At 37.4% G+C, this 18,100-nt stretch overlaps 1 protein-coding gene and 1 long non-coding RNA gene across 5 annotated transcripts; one reads left to right on the top strand and one right to left on the bottom strand.

Annotated features, from left to right (window-relative positions):
- Positions 1-238: 238 nt before the first annotated feature.
- LOC126631556 (uncharacterized) lies at positions 239-2,746 on the top strand. 2 transcript variants are annotated; one of them, XR_007626380.1, is made up of 4 exons: positions 239-941; positions 1,013-1,136; positions 2,015-2,071; positions 2,444-2,746. It is a non-coding gene; the product is annotated as an uncharacterized LOC126631556 (long non-coding RNA). The 2 variants fall into 2 exon arrangements; XR_007626381.1 differs by having other exon boundaries at positions 239-1,136; positions 2,453-2,746.
- A 3,009-nt stretch (positions 2,747-5,755) lies between these two features.
- Positions 5,756-10,688, bottom strand: LOC126631552 (oligopeptide transporter 3-like). Of its 3 annotated transcripts, none has more exons than XM_050301672.1 (7): positions 10,501-10,687; positions 8,524-9,207; positions 8,333-8,430; positions 7,343-7,912; positions 6,976-7,231; positions 6,629-6,811; positions 5,756-6,545 (listed from the first exon to the last, which is right to left on the bottom strand). In XM_050301672.1, the coding sequence occupies exons 2-7, from the start codon at positions 9,013-9,015 to the stop codon at positions 5,931-5,933; spliced, it is 2,214 nt and encodes a 737-aa protein (XP_050157629.1). In that variant the 5' UTR covers positions 9,016-9,207; positions 10,501-10,687; the 3' UTR covers positions 5,756-5,930. The 3 variants fall into 3 exon arrangements, with proteins under 3 accessions (XP_050157629.1, XP_050157627.1, XP_050157628.1); XM_050301670.1 differs by having other exon boundaries at positions 8,524-9,178; XM_050301671.1 differs by having other exon boundaries at positions 8,524-10,688.
- Between the last annotated feature and the right edge of the window lie 7,412 nt (positions 10,689-18,100).

Genomic DNA, 18,100 nt, shown 5'->3' with positions numbered 1-18,100 from the left:
TCTCTCCAACTTGTCTAGGAACCTCTTTGCTGTCATCATTCGCCGCCGGCGTGTCTAATCACCGACGAAGGTACTGCCATTCGCCTCTTTTCCTTCGTTTCTTCTTTAAATTATGTCATTTTTCTTTCTTCATCAGATTGCATTACCAGTTTCCCAATTTGAATTTCATTTGTGATTGGTTACAAATTATGTTGCAATTTCGGTATTTTGGTTAGGAATTGTTGGTTTGCGTGGGGGGGGAGGGGGAGGGGAGAGATTTGATTGAAACAGAGCTCTAGTTTTTTGGGGGTTTTGATCAGCCTTTGGTTGGGTAATAATAAGTCTGATTAGGGTTTCTGATGGGAGATTAGGTTGTGGAGGTATTGGGTTCAGTCATCCAAATTGGGGGTTTTCTGGTTCAGTCAAATTATCATTATGTTATATAGGAAATTATGCGACTTCCCTCTTAACCTAATGGTTTTGTTATCGGGTAATTTAAATTGGTACCCTGCTTAGAGATTAGTTCTAATGATGGAATTTAGGTGCAAACTCCGGGCTGGATTCTGGTTAACCTGGACCTTGTGATCTATGCATATCATGGTTTTTATGTACACTTAAATACTTCTTGAATTTTATCTACAATTTTGTAGTTGAAGCTTTCATTGTTCATGATATTATTAGAGAGATTTTGGGGAAATTCTTTTTTGGCGTATTATAAATCTCTTAAAGATGAAAGAAACATGTATTTTGAGGCAGTCCATCTTCCTAAAATTATGGTTTATAACAAAAATCCTTGTGTGTTAGATATTGAAGACTCAAAATCTAACGGTGGGCAATCATCAAGACAACATATTTACCCATTGAATTTGAAATAAAAGACGATTGCTTACCCCAGCTCACCAAACACAAACTCTAGGGTTTCTAATGGCAGGCTATGGAAATGTTGTCCCGTACAGATCAAGGTATTAATTTCACACAGGTTTTCTATTTTGTGAATTTGTTCGGTGTAAATGTATTAATGATGATTCTTTAGGGAGGGTCTTAACCCAAGACCAGCGGCTAACATGGACGAAATCCAATTGAGGATTGATCCAATGCATGCTGACTTGGATAAAGACATCAATGGCCTCCACAACCAAGTGAGAAGATTGAGAAATGTATGCACTCCAAATTTATTTTTACTTTTGAGTATTTTGTTTGGGCATTTGAATTCATGTTGGCGCACCTTGGAAATGTTAATATATATTGGTTTGGTCCCGTCATTGTTATGTTTTGGCATTCCTGCTATATGGAACAGATTCATGTATCTTTCTTAATGGTCTAGGACAGGTTTGAATTTAAATACTTGCACTTAACCTTTTACCAAGGTTTGGTTATTTTCAGTCTTTGTTGCTATTAGCTGAAGGATGTAATGTTGAGCCATATGTTTTTCATTTGGATTTTTAGTCGTAATTATTCACTTGCATTGCACCTGTTATCGTGGTCATAAATTAATTGGTGCTTGCTGAATGATAGCTATGATATGGTAGATCCATTGACCTAGTTATTGATTTTTTTTGCTAATTACATAATTCCTCTATTCTGAGGAGGGCTTCATTTCAGTGCATTCCTTTTCTCAATCTGGAATCTGGTCTATGGTTTCAGCAACCGGTGTTAGATTTGTGACAGCCTTAAAATTATTATAGAAGTATTTATGGAACCTTCTTAAAGTATCTATTGTGTATAGTGTTGTGTCCTCTTTTTTGATTTTTAGAGGATGGTTTTCTTGGGGGGTGGGCTTGTAATCTACTTCTTTGCTTGGTTATAGATATCTAATTTAGTGGTTGAAGCCTATTCAATATCGACGTCTGATTAAACTAAATGAGTTTCGCATAAATTCTAATGCCTTCATGTGTTTCCTCTGTACATTTGTTTGTTTCATAATTCATCTTATAGCTTAATTGTGGTGTATCATGACTTGTAAAATTGATTTCAGCAGTTCAATTGCAATAGAAATCTATGTAGAATAAAGAAATGTTCTCTTATTTTGGCGCAGGTAGCTCAAGTTATAGGTACGGAAGCAAAATTCTAGAATGAATTTCTGGATCAGCTGGTATGCCATCATACTCTAGACATTGTTGCTTGCATATTTCACTTTATTTTGAACTACAGGGGATGATGGATAAGATGGATTACTACTACAATCTACACCGGATAGACATCATACACTGCTTAAATTGCTACATGATTCTTCAAATTAAAAAAGATGGCCGAGGAAAATGCAAAGTCACACCAAATAAAAATTTAAAAGAGAAAAACCTTTTTTTCCCCATACAAGACCCGATCTATACCTTTGAAAATCTTTAGTTAAAGGATGGATAGAAAATTTCTGAATAATAACGAAATCTAATGGCAGTATGATGGGTGGTACGTGCACATCTTTCTGAAACATATCTTTGAAAGGTCAAGTATATGACGTTGAAAGGTCAAGCAGGGTTGAAGAACAATGTCAGAAGATTGAACCGAAGCATCGTCCGGAGTGGATCAAACCATGTTGTCCACGTGGTGGCTTGTGGACTAGTTTGTTTCTTCGTGGTATACTTTTGGTCCAAACTGTTCAGATGAAGATCAGATACTTCGGATACTTCATGCCTTACAGACATCTGTGTTTTAAGGCTAAAAGAGGTTTCATCGACAACACAAATACTTGTTTCATTGTAAAGCTATCGTCATGTTCATGTTCACTAAACAAGTTGAACATCTTAACAATCTTGGTTCGAGTTTCCCATCATGGTCCACCACCAACATCATTGATAAAGTCTTACTTGATTAACTATTACTAGGTGTTGGATTCTATCGCCAAATGTCTTAGTGATATTAGGGGTGGAATCTCCCATTTATTAACTGTATATTCTTTTATCCTCTAACAGTGAGTCTATAAATGAAGATTTCAAAGCAATAATTATGACCTATAAAATGCTTACCCACCTTGATGTTTCTAGTTTATTGACTGAAAAAAGCTCAAAAGCACCCATAAAAAGATCTCTCTCTCCCTTCTCTATCCAAAAGCTATATCTTAACAAAACCTTAGCCTGCTACCTCCATCATCGTGGGCCTTGGGCTATGGTTGGTGGCCCGTGGCAGCTTCTCCCTTTCTTCTCCTAGCCCTTCCTCCCTTCTTTTTTCCCCCTCTTCCCCATCCCAACCTTTGTTCTCTTCGCCATACACGACCTCTTTCCCCCCTAACCTCACGCTGACCATTCATTCCCAGCCTTCACCTACCTCATCTCCCCTTCTTTGCCTATCTCCCACCATTTTATGAATAGCTTCCATGAATTTATGCCTTATACCCTGATATGGGCCATGCCCTTTCAAGATTTATTTATTTATTTGGAGCTCATTTATCTTGGTGTGGGGTTAGATTCGTGTTGTAAGTGGGTTGAATCCACCTTTGCCAACTCGTTCCCATGGTGGTGTCACCTTCCTCGTCTGGTTCTTATGGTTGCACCGACATATGCACTCAAATCTGGCAACTCGGTGTGGCTCAGCTTATGGCTCTCGGACCTGGCAGCTTCGTTGCTTGTTACAGTTAACTCTTATGGTGTTCGATGTGGATGCCGGTACCTCACTGTCCGGTGAACAATTGGGTGGCCTTAGCTTGAGTGCCTCGTCCCCCACTATGAAGAGTTGACCAACGGATCCTTTATCAGAGTAGTGTAGTTATGTTTCACTTGCCTTACGTGCACTGTGGTGGCGCTGTTGTTTTAGCTAGATTAGTCTTCGCCTTTGTGCGATGCGTTATGTAGTCTCGTCTATCAACAATGACTTGATGTGGTCTCGTTCTATATGTGGCCTCACTATTCAGCGATGACCATTATGGCTACCCATATTTCTCTGTTGCGTCTATTGTTTATTATGACAAAGTTGTACTAGTGGTACTGTGCGCTTGGCGATTATGTGTTTGTGCTTGTGGTAGTTTGCTAGGGGTTTACTCTTATTTGTCTGTTTGTGCAAATTCACTCCAGATCAATTTATTGGTCACTGGAGCTGTGTACCCAATGGCACCCTTGTAATTGTTTGTGTTGATTAATGAAATACCACGCTATTGTTTCTTGTTAAAAAAAAAAAGTTCATTGACTGATCGATGTTTTAACTACATTGGACAATATGGACATTGGTTCAAACTCTTTCAGTTATATTTGCTGGTTATATTGATACAAGGCTAAAATACGTGCTTGAGGGCTACCCTCAATTACAAAATGCTTAAAATACAGGACAACGTGGTGATTGCTTTCAACATTGCGCTTTGGTTTGCATTATCAATATGCATCATTTTGTGCTTGGCTTACTATTCGAGCTGGATCTTGGATTTGGTCCCTCGCACAGCTCCCCGGGGCTCTTGCTCTTTCTTGTTTGTCGGGCAAGGTTTGCTATATGCTGTGCTGCAATACGAGTTTATTGTTAGTTTGAAAGGTGCCCTTGTAAGGCTTTTATTTAGGCCTTGAGGCACAATTAAAGCTAACATAGATCTGAGCGTGCCACTTTATCTTTGTATAACAGATTGTTGTACAAGTGTAAATTAAGTTGATTACTTACGCCACAAGTTACTTAGACTTCTTGTTTATTAATGGATTGTCATAGATAGGTTAAGTCTGATAAGGTTCTTTTCTTGCCTTATAAACAAGGACTTTTTCTCGTGATATTGTATGTCCAAAATGAAGGGAGCTCAAAGCCCTTCCAACTGTTTCCTCAATCAAAGTTTGCTTTAATAAAAACAAGTTTTTAACTTATCCATATTTGATTACAAATGAGACTTTTGAGTGGATAAATAGTAAAAAAATGATTTGAAACATGAAGGAAAATGCGTTAAACAACATATCTACTATATGTAAGTACAAACAAAAGAGACTCGAGCAAGACTTGACCTTGTTGGGCAAGGTTCAACTTCTTGCGACCACTTCTCTTTGTGTTTTACAAAGGTTGTAGTCTTTGGGGAATGAAAAGTAGATAGGTTTTACTAGAGGGAATCGATACTATAACACCAGGAGAAGGTAGCATAGCTTCTAAACTTGACAAAAGAGGGCTTTCTATGGGGATTCTACAACTAAAGGGGAAATCTGGACAAAATGCAACTTTCTGGGTACGAACTTGTCTAAGAGCAAAGTTTCGATATCTTTTGATTGATTGGTTGAGTGTCCTTATCTTTGGTGTCTTTCTTTGCTTTTATAGACAATTTGGCCCAACTCTCCAAGCTTTGCTTTTAGTTGATGGCTTTCGGAGGGTAGTGAATCATAACTTATTTATTCACTCATGCCCTTGAAAAGTGCTTTTTGTTGATGGTGAGGTGCCCTTTGTTGCCCATCACTTCAAACATAGGCATGTGGTGGCTTATGCCTTGCTGAACTGGCTTCCAATCCCTCTCGGGCCTATCAACTTGTCCGAGCCCAGTCTCCTATTTGCCTTTGTATTTTTGGGCCTCCATCATTACAAAGCCCAGTGTCAAATATAAGCCCAAACTCATACTTTACGAGCAGTGCTCATATACTGTACAGATCGGCACAACCCGTTGTACACTTCTAATTCTAAGAAAAAAAATGTTGGAGCGAAATTAGGGCTATGAATAACTCGCATGAAGAATAGTTTTTCATGAGCAATAGAATTTTATGCTTTTGGCAACATATTAAGGCTGGTCGAGAAGAACAATCTCATTGTACATCAATTACTTAAATTGATGTAGAAGTCACCATGTAGATCGGATAATGGTGATTTTTTAATATGTTATAGAAGAGATGATAAGTGATACAATAAAATTTAGTTGTGATAAACAAATCATAATCTCAGTAGACAAAACCAACACATTTGAAAGGCTAACAGTTGCCAAATTATACCTAAATAAAGAAATGATCATATTTTACTACTACTAACTTAACAGACAACAGAAACATAAACCTGATACAAAACTAGCTATATTTTCAAATAACAGGACATCCTTTAACCACAATACCAGGTGCAGTAGGGCATGTTGCAAGAGGACAGTGGTCAAGTTCAGAGCCCCACCAGTCAACACTTTTGTGTCGATTCTCAAAGGCAAAGAAGATTAGGATACCCATGAAAGCTGTGCCAGCATCCAATGCTGCAGATAGAATATAATTGTACTTCTGCCACCAGCGCTTACGATATCTGAACACGAAATAGTTGAAGATGGTTCCAGTGACAAGCCAACTTGCTATGTTAGTGGGAGTAGCTGGTGGCATCCCAGCACAACCATAAGTAATGACCGGGATATTTATCAATGAAATCCACTTCTTTTCTGGGAATCTTTTGGTCAATATCCAAATGGGAACTGGCAAAATAGCTCCAACAAGAAATAACCATAACAAGTTTCTGTACAATCCTCCAGGTCCAAACAGTCGCCTTGGTCCAATAAGGCCCCATAGAATAGAAACACTAAAGGTGAATTTGTGTTTCGGGCAAGTCCATGGGCTGTTAGGATTAAGCCCTTCAATGTCACATATGTTCTTAATACCTTCCATCATCCACCATGCAACTGCAAGGTTGACAGTACCGGCAACCAGAGTTCCCACTAGCTGGAGAATTCGCATGCATTAGTTTAGTTCTACTACACTGGAAAAAGACCATGTTTAACATAATAGATAAAATGTGAACTAACCTGAGCTATGAACATGGAGCGAGGTGGAATCTTCATGTAGTGCCCAAGTTTAAGGTCAGCTAAGAATGATAGAGCTTGGACGGTGGTGATTCGTCCATAGAATTTGAAAACAATGTTTGCAATGGGTTTTCCTGGTAGCATATACCCCATAATGAATTGAAATATGATGTCAAATCCAGGTTGCTGCACAGAAAAAAGCCATAAGAATTTGAAATATGATGTAAAATTAATTTAGACGTGCAAACGTCACAATGCACGATATTTTTTTGCAAATAAATTGTTGTGCACCCTCTCACAAGTACCAAATGGAGATGAAAGAACCGTCGAGAAGATAGAAAACTACATACTTGGTTGGTGGTTGCTAGAATGACACCAATTGGGAGGGTGATAATGAAAGACAAGGCAAAGCCAAATAGCATCCCCCACCAAGGCAGCTGCACAACGTCTTTCCATATAAAAGCCGTTAATAGGGACAGTGCAACACTCACTATAAACAAAACGAGGAACCACCACTGAGGTACTTTTTGGTAACGTTTCATCAGTTTTTCATGGATATCCACTTTCACATTCTTCATTGCCGATCTGCTTCGTGCTAACACATCACTAGGAAAAGAAAATCAATGGTCACTTTGTCAGCATGTAATTTACTCCTCGTTTTCAATTTGTAGGTTCAAATTTTAAGTGTCATTGCTATGTAAAATTGAAAGTATGTACCCGCCATGAAACAGTGCCACATGACTAAGGGTTGCTGTGAATCTCGCAAATCCTATTCCGAGGGATAAAGCGAAAAGAGGGCTAAGATAGAGCTTGCCATAACTGTTGTAGGCATCAATGTTAAGATCGTACTGGGGTGTCAGTACCCGTTTAGTATCATATTTTTGCCCACTGGAGGTGAAGAGATCATTGGAAAATATGGGGAATTTTCTAGCATTGAATGTGTTAAACCTCCAATAACAAATAGGGACAATGACATAGATGAACAAGACAAATCCGATGCCAGTGTTGAGAATGGAAGACCAAGGTGCAACGAGGGGGCTGCCGTGATAAGCTGAAATCCCAGCCCAGTCAAAGGAGAAGGTGCCAACTCCGAGTCCATGGTAACCTGAGCCGATCTGTTGAGCCGTGACACTGTGCGGCCAAGCCCAACACACCCAAGAGAAGAATGTCAATATCGGGAACAGATAACCAGGGAGTGCGTAATAGGTGAAGCTCGCTGCCAAGGCTATGAGGAAAAACTTCATCCGTGTAAGGCCTTTGGATCCGTGGTCCTTTTCATGCAGTGCTCTGGAACACCAACAACAAACAATTTTAGAAAATCATAAAATCCATAATTATAGTTAGCATATTATACGTTATGACGGAATTAATCACTCCATTTGGTTGGAAAATAAATATACTTATTCGTAGAAGAACAAAAAATTAGATAAACAAAGTCTAGTGAGTAGTGAAATGTTATTTGTTGTCTTTTTGTTTGGAATTGTTTTGACTAGTTTCGTGAGTGTATTTTTTTAACCAAAAAAGGTCAATGTATATATCATTTTTTTTTCAACGTCAATGTATATATCATAGAAAGTAAAATCAATTAAAATCTGAATTAAATGTAAAGATGCGTAATATGGGTTGGAATAAAATTTTCTATATATTACTTGTATGTGTCAAGAATCTCAACATGGGAAACCTTAAACTGAACTAAAAGCAAAATACCTGAACAGAGAAACCTGAGCGAGGTTGGAAGGCCACCACATCTCCATAGGGTCAACCAGGTACTTCTTAAGTATTCCGGCCCATCCATATCCCAATATCTGCGATTAAAATCGAGAAAATCCAGAAATTAAGATAGATGAAAACCCTTGTTATATTTACACACACAAAAATACACACACACAGAAGACAACCTTTATGGTTAATTCCATGAAGAGGGCGCAAAGAAAAGTCACGCTCTGCTTGTAATACAATTTCATAGCAGTAATGGCTCCGATAGGATAGGCGTCGCCTCCACCGGGAGAAAACCCGCAGTTGGCGAAGATGGTGGCGATTACGTGCTCCTTCATGTTGAACGGCCCAGGATTCAGGGTGAACTTCCAATTCAGGAGGGGGAGGTTGTACTCCCGCGTCGGGAGAGTGGAAGCCATCAACTTTCCCAAGGGTAAAATGATGATTTGCATTAAGATGGGGGCGATGGTCAGCGGCTGCGTACGGAATGTGAAGAATGTGTTGAGAACGATCAATAGAGTGCATGTCGATATGCCGAGGAACACCGCCCGGAATGTCATCACCGGTAGGGTTGGGTCGTCAGTTTCCGGCACCACCAACGCCACCTCTTCTATAGCAGTTGGGCAAACTTCTTGTTCCGACAAAGTCCCATGAGCAATTTTCTCGGGATCCATGACGACTACGTTCTTCAAAAACAGACAGTGACAGAAATGGTGGCGGCGGCGGCCAACTTTTAAACACACAAAACTGTACAAATTTAGCGCGCATGTGGGAATTACTGCCGTCGAGCGGCTCTGCGCACAAATGCGAGTGCCTTGCTCGTGCTTATGGTCCCGACTGGCAAAATATGGACGACTAATTTCAGGCTGCATTGCCAAGTAGGATTAATGCCATGGCCACGTCAATAAATAATGTAATTTCACAGGGTTATTACACGTTCAAAGCCCATATATAGCAGGATTAAAGTGCGAGAGCTGCACGATTAACACGCTTATTGCACAATTAGCACTAATATTTTTTTATTTCTCAATGGCCACAACGCACCAGTAGTAACCTCTTTTAGGAAACTATTTACTGTAGTCTTATAGGAAATACGTATTTACTTTTTTTATTTACGGAATATACATATTTACTAAAACAATCTTTTTTTGCTTGTTTGGACTAGAGGTGCAATTTGGGTTGGGTCAATTCGAATTTGTCTATGTCCAATCTGAATTTAAATTCTAATAAGCGGGTGTTTTTTTTTATATAGTTATAATGCGTTCGAACTCAACCCAACTTTAACTCGGTCATATATTGGATTGGGTTGAATTGATCTGTTGTCTGTTCATGCCCGACCTGATTTATTAACCCACTCTAACCTGATTATAACTCAAGTGAACTAATTTATAAATATGACAATACCTCTGCCATAGTCTAAATTTTATAAATAGAACAATTCCCTAACCGTAATCTAAAACTTTATAAAGGGACGATCCACTTTGACTTACTCTTTAGACACCACAAAGAGGTGAACATGTACAAATACACAAACACAGTACCATATGTTGTCAAGATCCTACGAAAACCCGAATACATTTAGCCGAAAACAAATCTTCCAAACCGGTTTGGGCAACCAAAATCTTGCCCTTGATATTTCTTAGAGTCAAAAGATCCAGTTCCATCAGAACAAAAATCAAATTTTAACAAGTATATAGAAAGAGAAAAAAAAAATATATACAAATAAAAAATAAAGAAACAGAGCGAAGATTTACACATTGCTTAATCATCAATTACAAATCATAGATTACATAATATTACCACCACAATATATGAAACTGCAAAACTATTATTCTTCGTTCGGAATCCATTGTCTAACCAAAGCAATGGGTGATAGGACTCATACAACCGATCTCATTTAGTACGATATGGCTTGATTGTTGTTGCAAGCTAAATTAGCTTGATGGGGTTTTATGATAAAAACACAACCCAAATTTCAAACTTTGATTGAGCTCATTAAACACAGGTCTTATTATAATCCACCAGTCCGAACCACCAAGTTACAATATACAAAATGAACATAAACTGAATCAAAGTTTTGATATCGTAAGAAAACCAAGTGATAAAAAAAATGTAAATAAAAAAAGAAAAAACAATAGCATTGCTCCTCTAGTCCGTACCTGGTGATAGAGAATAATCTGAAGGAAATGGTCGAAGAAAGAATGTGAGAGAAACCTTGAATGCTTGAGCTTCTTATTCCAACTATATATATATATGTGTATATGAATATATATCTTGTGTGAGAGTCTGTTTTTCCGAGCAAAAGCAAGGAGTTAAAGTGTGATGTGAAGAGAGATTTCAAGAGTATTTGTAGAAATTCTTGTAAAAGGATAAAAGCTACATTATTGGTCTGCTGAGCTGCAAAGCAGAGAGAGGAAAGAAAAAGCCAACGACTAGGACAAATCTTGTCCTTGTACATGTGGTCCATTTATTATGAAAGCAGCTATATCGAACGAGTTCATCGTCACTGTTACTCGTCATTGTCATTGTGGTGGCATCCAATTCAAATAATAAATCAATAATATGTATGTGTTTTTACACATATGACACCTTATAATTAGATCAAAAATAGTAAATTCCTTTGCGTATAAGCTGTTATCCAAGCATCTTATTATTAGATCAAAAATCGTAAATTCGTTAGGCATGAGTTGTTATCCAAAACAAGATACGCGTCTAACAGTAAACTAGTCAGAAACTAGGGGCTTCACTCTTGTGCAGGATAATGTCGCGTCGGTATTGCCCATGAGAGCAATTCCACCGTTGCTAAGGCCCCCCCGGGCTATTCACTATTTAATCCATCCAGTGAACAGTAACTGCCCTTAATGAACAGTAACTATCTTTTGCATCTCTACCCCTACACTGAATAGCCTTGGCAATAGGCAATAAAATATTAGTATTTTTTTAATTTATAAAATAATACAAAATAATTTTATTTGTAATTTTGGATAAAAATTTTAATCGTTCTCATTGCGTCACGTGTCATTATCCGAAAAGACAATTATTGGTGATAGATTTCTATAAGATTTTTATCCAATGCCGTCATGCCACGTGTCGTTACCTTTTAGAATTGCTCAGATTTGCAGGCCCAGCAGTTCCGCAAACCTTGATAGAAGCAGGCAATGACGAGGTACGGAACTCTTGGATGATTATTTTGTCCGTAACAATGCATTCCCTGATACGTACTTTAGACGTCGTTTTAGAATGGAACGACATTTGTTCAACAAAATCATGATTGTTGTTTGCAACCATGATTCTTAATTTGTGCAAAAGAAGGATGCTTTTAGTGCTATGAGTCTCATTCCTGAGCAAAAAATTACCGCTGCCTTGCAGATGCTTGCATATGGAGCATCTGCAAACCAAGTGGATGAGATAGTGAGGATGGGGAAATCAACCATTCTTGAGTCCCTTATGAGGTTTTGTGGAGCAATCGAATCTATCTACACTGCATAGTACATCCGGAGACCTACTGACATGGACTTGCAAAGGCTTTTGAAGAAGGGCGAGATGCGAGGTTTACCTGGGATGATTGGAAGCATTGATTGTATGCATTGGACCTGGAAAAATTGTCCAAGTGCATGGCAAGGCGCTTATGGGGACAGAAAAATGAGCAAAAAGTATCATTTTGGAGGCGATTGCATCTTTTGATACATGGATTTGGCACGTATTTTTCGGGGTTCCGGGAGCTCAAAATGACCTCAATGTCCGTACCCAATCCTCAGTGTTCAACGATGTTCCGCAAGGAAGGCACCAAAAGTCACGTACTGAGTCAACTGACATAAGTACGACGGGCCATACTACATAACAGACGACATTTACCCAAGGTGATCATCGTTTGTCAAAACAGTGCCACGTCCGCAAGGTGCAAAGGAAAAACACTTTGCAAGCTGTCAAGAGGGGTGCAGGAAGGATGTGGAGCGTTGTTTTGGTATCCTTCAAGCTTGCTGGGCAGTTGTCAGGGGTGTTGCCAGAATGTTTAATGTAGAGTCGCTTCGATCCATCATGATGACGTGCATCATTCTTCACAACATGATTGTGGAAGATGAGTACGATTATGATGCCGTTGATGAATATAAGCCAGACACGATGAACAATTCTATAACACAAATATATTGTGCTCATGACGCCATCGAAGAACCCGTGCAACACGAGCCATTAGAAAGGGATGGACGTTACAATGAAAGGCTCATCCAATGATATAATGCACTTCAAAGGCCATATATGCACAATGTCTGACAAATTGACTTGATAGAGCACCAGTGGGAATTGAAACAAGCTGAAGATACTTAAGTTCATTTAGTGTTTTTGTTTTTATTTGGTGTGTTTATTTAATTTTATTTGGTGTGTTTTTTTAGTTCATTTAGTGAGTTTTTTTTTATTTTTTATTATTTGGTATCTTCATGTAATTTTATTTGGTGTGTTTATGTCCTTTGAATAAAGATTCTCTTAGTACAAATGAATTACCAAATTAAATAAATTTACTCTTACTTTAAATAAAGTACCAAATTCAATAAATTGGAAACAACATAAAGTACTCAATTCAATAAATAATAAATTACAACCCAAAGTGATTGGAAAATTATGGGCTCCGATTACAAACAAAGTGATTGGAAAATTATGGGCTCGTGAATGGCTCATCATCTCCTAACCAATTTGTGATGCTAGGATGATCTTCTCTTGTCGTGCTAGGACCATCTCCTCTTACTCTTGCTTCTCTTGCACTCCTCCTTCGCACCACGTCTGCTTTCTCCGACTTCCAAAAATATTTAAAATTTGGAGACTTCCCTTTTATAAGCGTGTTCATAATGTCACGATCTTGTTGATCCATTCTTTCTTCTCTAACCTGTTCCCTTTCTTGCCTAAGTAGCTCTCTTTCTCTCTCATTAGTTTGAAATTTTCTCTCAACAACTGCAGCTTTTGCCTCTTTTCTAGCCTTATCAGCCTTAAATTTAGCCATTTCCCACGCCAAAGTCAATTCACCTTGGTGAGCAAGTTCTTCCATATACTTTGCATAATCATTCTTGGAAGCACTCCATTTTCTCTTTGAAGCCTTTTTACCTTAAGGCCTAATTGGATAACAGGTCGACCCTGACACTTGTTTAGGGGGGGCATTTCGGGCACTTATTCTATGTCATCTTCATGACATGCGAGGCATGATCGGGCGTAGAGTGTAGAGGGGTGCTGTTCATGAAAACTTCTAGACTGATAAAAACAACTTTGAATTTAGGACAATCTTTGACAATATTCCAACATTCCAGTGAATGATTTGTTTTTTCTTTTGGTTTTGGCATTATACCAAGCTTGTGCTTGAAGTGCCTACACAATGCGGGAGAAGAAATAATTATAATCAAAGTAGGTAATGTAAATTTGGGTATAGTACAAACAAATAAACAAAATATTGTTACCTGATCTGCTAAATTTTCCCCACTTCGAAGATTACTAATAGCTTGTGCCAAGGTATCTCTTCACGTACTAAACGATTGGCTAAGTAATTTCCAATGACTGGACATCGATTCTTTGGTTCTTTTCCCACCAATTTTCTCAAGAAAATTGGTATGAATAAGACTCCACATTTCTCGCAACTGCATCTCATTACTCGTAATCGGATCATGAGTAACTTTAACCTAGCTAGTACACAATGCAACATCTTCAATAAGCGTCCAATTCGTACCTGCATCAGTAGTCATTTTGTTGGAAAAAAATTGGATTGAAACTTTGAGAGAAAGATAGGAATGTGGATGAAAGTAGTTGAGAAAATATGAAAGTGTGGTGTAAGGTAGAAGATAATGAGAAGGTAATTATAGAAAAGTAAAATCAATTTTTTTTTTATAAATTTTTCAAATTTTTTTTTTCGGATTTTTATTAATTTTTTACATTTTTTTTATTAATTTTTTGCATTTTTTTAAAATTTTTTATTCACATAATTAATCTCTACTGTTGGATTAAAAAAACATTGAATTCCAACACTCTAGATTGTGCCACGTGGCACAACGGTAAGATTTTTTATTTTTAAACTGTTTTTTCTTCTTTTTTTTTTAAATTTATAAAGGCGAATAATGTGGACCGTTGATCTTAGATCCAACGGCTGAAATTAAATAAGGTTTTTAAATGTTTTTTACCGTTGGAAATCCAACGGTCCATAAATTGTTGCTGTTGAAATCAAACGAACGAGGGGAAGCCACGTGGCCTCCCCAATGGTAACATTTCTGAAATGCGCCGCGGGCCCCATGTCTAAAATATTGTCGGACGACGCGCGTCCACGAAGGGGCTTAAAGCGCACACGCCTGACACAAAAAATATAAAAAATGTGGCTGATGTCGTCCAGACGTAAGCCTTGCGTCACGTTGCCTTCGGGCTCTCGGGCTGGCAACTCGTGCCAGGCCTCTCCCTTGGGCCCTCTCGGGCTCCATCGCCAACACACGATGGACCAAGTCATTCAGGCTTTCTGGCCCTGTTCCTCTGATAACAATGTCATTTTTATTTTTTTTATACTTTTTAAAAAATAAATAAAAATCTAACACTGGTTTTTTATGTTAGCAATAATGTAAAATTTATTGGAGTTACAGAAAGGCCACGCTCATTTTAAATAGAGAGGATTTGATCTAATTAATTTGTCTCTAAAACTGTCATTTGGTTTTATTTTAGGGAACTATTATTAGCATATCAAAATCTTATTCTACACTCCTCACAACTGTATTGTTCTTTCTAATTATAAAAATTTGGAGTGCAGAATGAGATTTTTGAAGTGCCAGTAACAATTCCCTTATTTTATCCTATAAAATTTATTTTGTCTTGCTTTGCCCTATAAAACTGTTGTATCTGTCATATTTGGTTTTAGTTCACTTAACTCTCGTCCATTTCATCAAATTAATAAACGTCAAATTAAAGTGTGTATCACACAACTCTTTGCTTTCAAATTTTCTGTTAAAACAATCCCATTTCTATTTTCGATAACTAATTCAAACTCGTTTGGCTCTATTGTGGATGGGTGTGCAGCTAGAGTTGCAGCCATTTGCAAAAGAAAATAATGGGTTGTGTTTCAAAATCTAATTCAAGCCACTCATTGATCTAACGACTGCAAGTATAGCTATGCATCAATCTGCAAGAGACACATATAGAGGTTTAGGTTATCGAAAATGGAATTGAGATTGTTTTAGTAGGTAAATTGGAGACAAAAAATTGTGCCAAAAATAAAATGTGGTGAATTGAGACTACATGAGACGAAATGATAATTTTATTGTAAAAAGTGAGACAACCATTTTAGATATAAGTGAGATTTTTTGTTGTCAGATATATAAGTGAGATTAAATGACACTTTTAGGGCAAATCGTTAGCCATATTGTAAATTATTCGTTTACAATGAGAGAGATTCGAATCCTCTGCATGTTTTTTTACGTACAAGACTATACACGAGTTCTCATACCGTTTAAAATAAACCAAAGGTTCTAAATGTGCCACGTATTTAGTGTTTCAGTTTTATAACTTTTTTTCGGCTTTAATGATAGAGTAATTAGAGAGATCAAATTTTTTAAAGTAAATTGCAAACCAAATGATGTGTCACCAATAAGAAACAAAAACGTTAATCGACATTTAATTAATAATTCAATCATCTCCAATCACATCATTTAGTTTGCAAATTTGGTTTAAAAATTTAGACTCCCTAACATTACTCTTAATGATAACCTTTCCCCACCCAAGTCCCTTGGCTTCTCTGAGGTGCGGCAATATCGTGTATGGCTGTCGTCGCCTTGACCCCTTCTTCCCTCCGTCATCAGTCGTCACTCACACCACCTTTCCCATCGCTTCCTTCAAACCCACGTGATTGACCTAGCTTGGTAACAAATTAACAATACTGTGAACTTTCCGTCATGGTTGTACGATGGATTTATCCATGGATGACTCATAAATTTCTTCAATAGTTATACATGAAACAGGGATGGAGGAGAGATGAGGGAGGAGGTGTGGGGATTAAAATTGGAATATTAAATACGTTGCACATTGATAACCTTTTGATTCTTTTGGACGGTGTGGATTATAAGTTACTAGCCTTCATGCACACGCCCAAGAGCGTGCAAAGGACATTTTTTGAATCACGGCGTGCTATACGCGACTTACACGTTTTAAATGTATTTCTATGCGTAAATAGACAAAAGAAAAGTCAAATATTTGAAGTAAATGAATAATCTTAGATCATGCTAGAAGAAATTCCTCATAAATCAATCAAAGCAGTTGAATTCACATAATAAAATCAGTCTATTGAATTTACATTAAGAATAAAGAAAATAATATTTAATAAACAACTGATTGAATCACATTATTATTAGCCCATTGTAAGGTTAAGCCCACCCCTCCACCTTAATGTAGATAATATTGTTTGTTAAAAAAAAATCATTTGACAACTAATTTAATCACATTATTATGCGCATGCGAAAGACTTTTTTGATAACCGGCATTACACGCCTCTTAAGATGTTTTGAATGTGTTCAAAAATAGAGAAAATAATATTTAATGAACAACTGATTGAATCACATTATTGCTAGCCTATTGTGAAGTACTAATTATAATAAAAATAATATAAAAAAAACTGTACAAAAAAATTAATTATTAAAAAAACAATATTAAAACGACGAAAATACCCCTACCATATTTGATGCATTATTTTGGGCTGCTTTTGTAGTTTTTTGTTTGAGAAGCATTTCTATCTACTTATTTTTTGATGAAGCTTGTGACCCCAAAAGGGGTTGTGTGGCTTTATATATAAAGATGTAGTCTTCTAGGTAAAACATGTAGAGGGATCCAAATTCATTGACTCAACTCGTATATGTTGGGGACGAATTTCAGGTCCGTATTTCACGCGACACGTCTTGGTTCAATTTCTGACATTGGCGAATCGCACGATGGTGGCTAGAAGAGGTTGAAATGCCCTTGTAATTTTTTTCAGCTCTCAAAATAGCAGATTGTCACAACAAAATCACCAATAGATATAAAAAAAAAAAAAAAGAAACTGTATGTTGAATATTGTAGTGTTTTCTTTGGTCCATTATAAAATCTTATTTATTTCTGTCAGTTGACATAAATTCTCGCACAATGATCAAAATGTTGTAGACCTAATTTATTGAATCATATAAAGGACAGAGAGAGGAGGTGCAACAATAGTAGAGAGAAAGAGAGAGGTGTAATTATGAGGTGTGTGTTATCTCACCTCATTGTGCCTTTATTTATAGTAGTAGGGAAGGTTAATTCTTTACCCTAATAGGATTACAACTCTAATATGATAATACCTAACCCTAGAGAATATTCTAAGATATCCTTGATACACTAGGATTGACACAATCACATTCCTAATCTAATAGAACTGCAACACTCCCCCTTGAGTGTGTAAATACTCAAACAAATGGCGCATTAGGTCTTCAGCGATGAAGTAATTACAGTTGATGAAGTCTTCGGCACAATGAGTGAATGCGAGTCTCAAAACAACAGAAGAATGCATAAAAGGTAAAACTCACAAAACCTCGCTATGGTAAAACCCAAGGTAGGAGAAAAACCCATAGGCTAAGGAGTAAAGTGAGAAGTTGCATTAAGTCAAAACTATACATCTTCTGGACGGAAGTAGAAGAGCTCACAAGGGTATGATCAACCCAAGATGGGTGCCTCGTCAAAACCTAGTTAGGTAGCAAAAACCCAGTGGAAAAAATGCTCCTAATCGTAGGGAAAAGGTTTACA

This window comes from Malus sylvestris, chromosome 8 (assembly GCF_916048215.2).
Source record: "Malus sylvestris chromosome 8, drMalSylv7.2, whole genome shotgun sequence".
In the NCBI taxonomy this organism is placed as follows: Eukaryota; Viridiplantae; Streptophyta; class Magnoliopsida; order Rosales; family Rosaceae; genus Malus; species Malus sylvestris.
The sequence above is the reverse complement of the archived record's forward strand: the minus strand, read 5'-3'. Positions and strand labels throughout refer to the sequence as shown.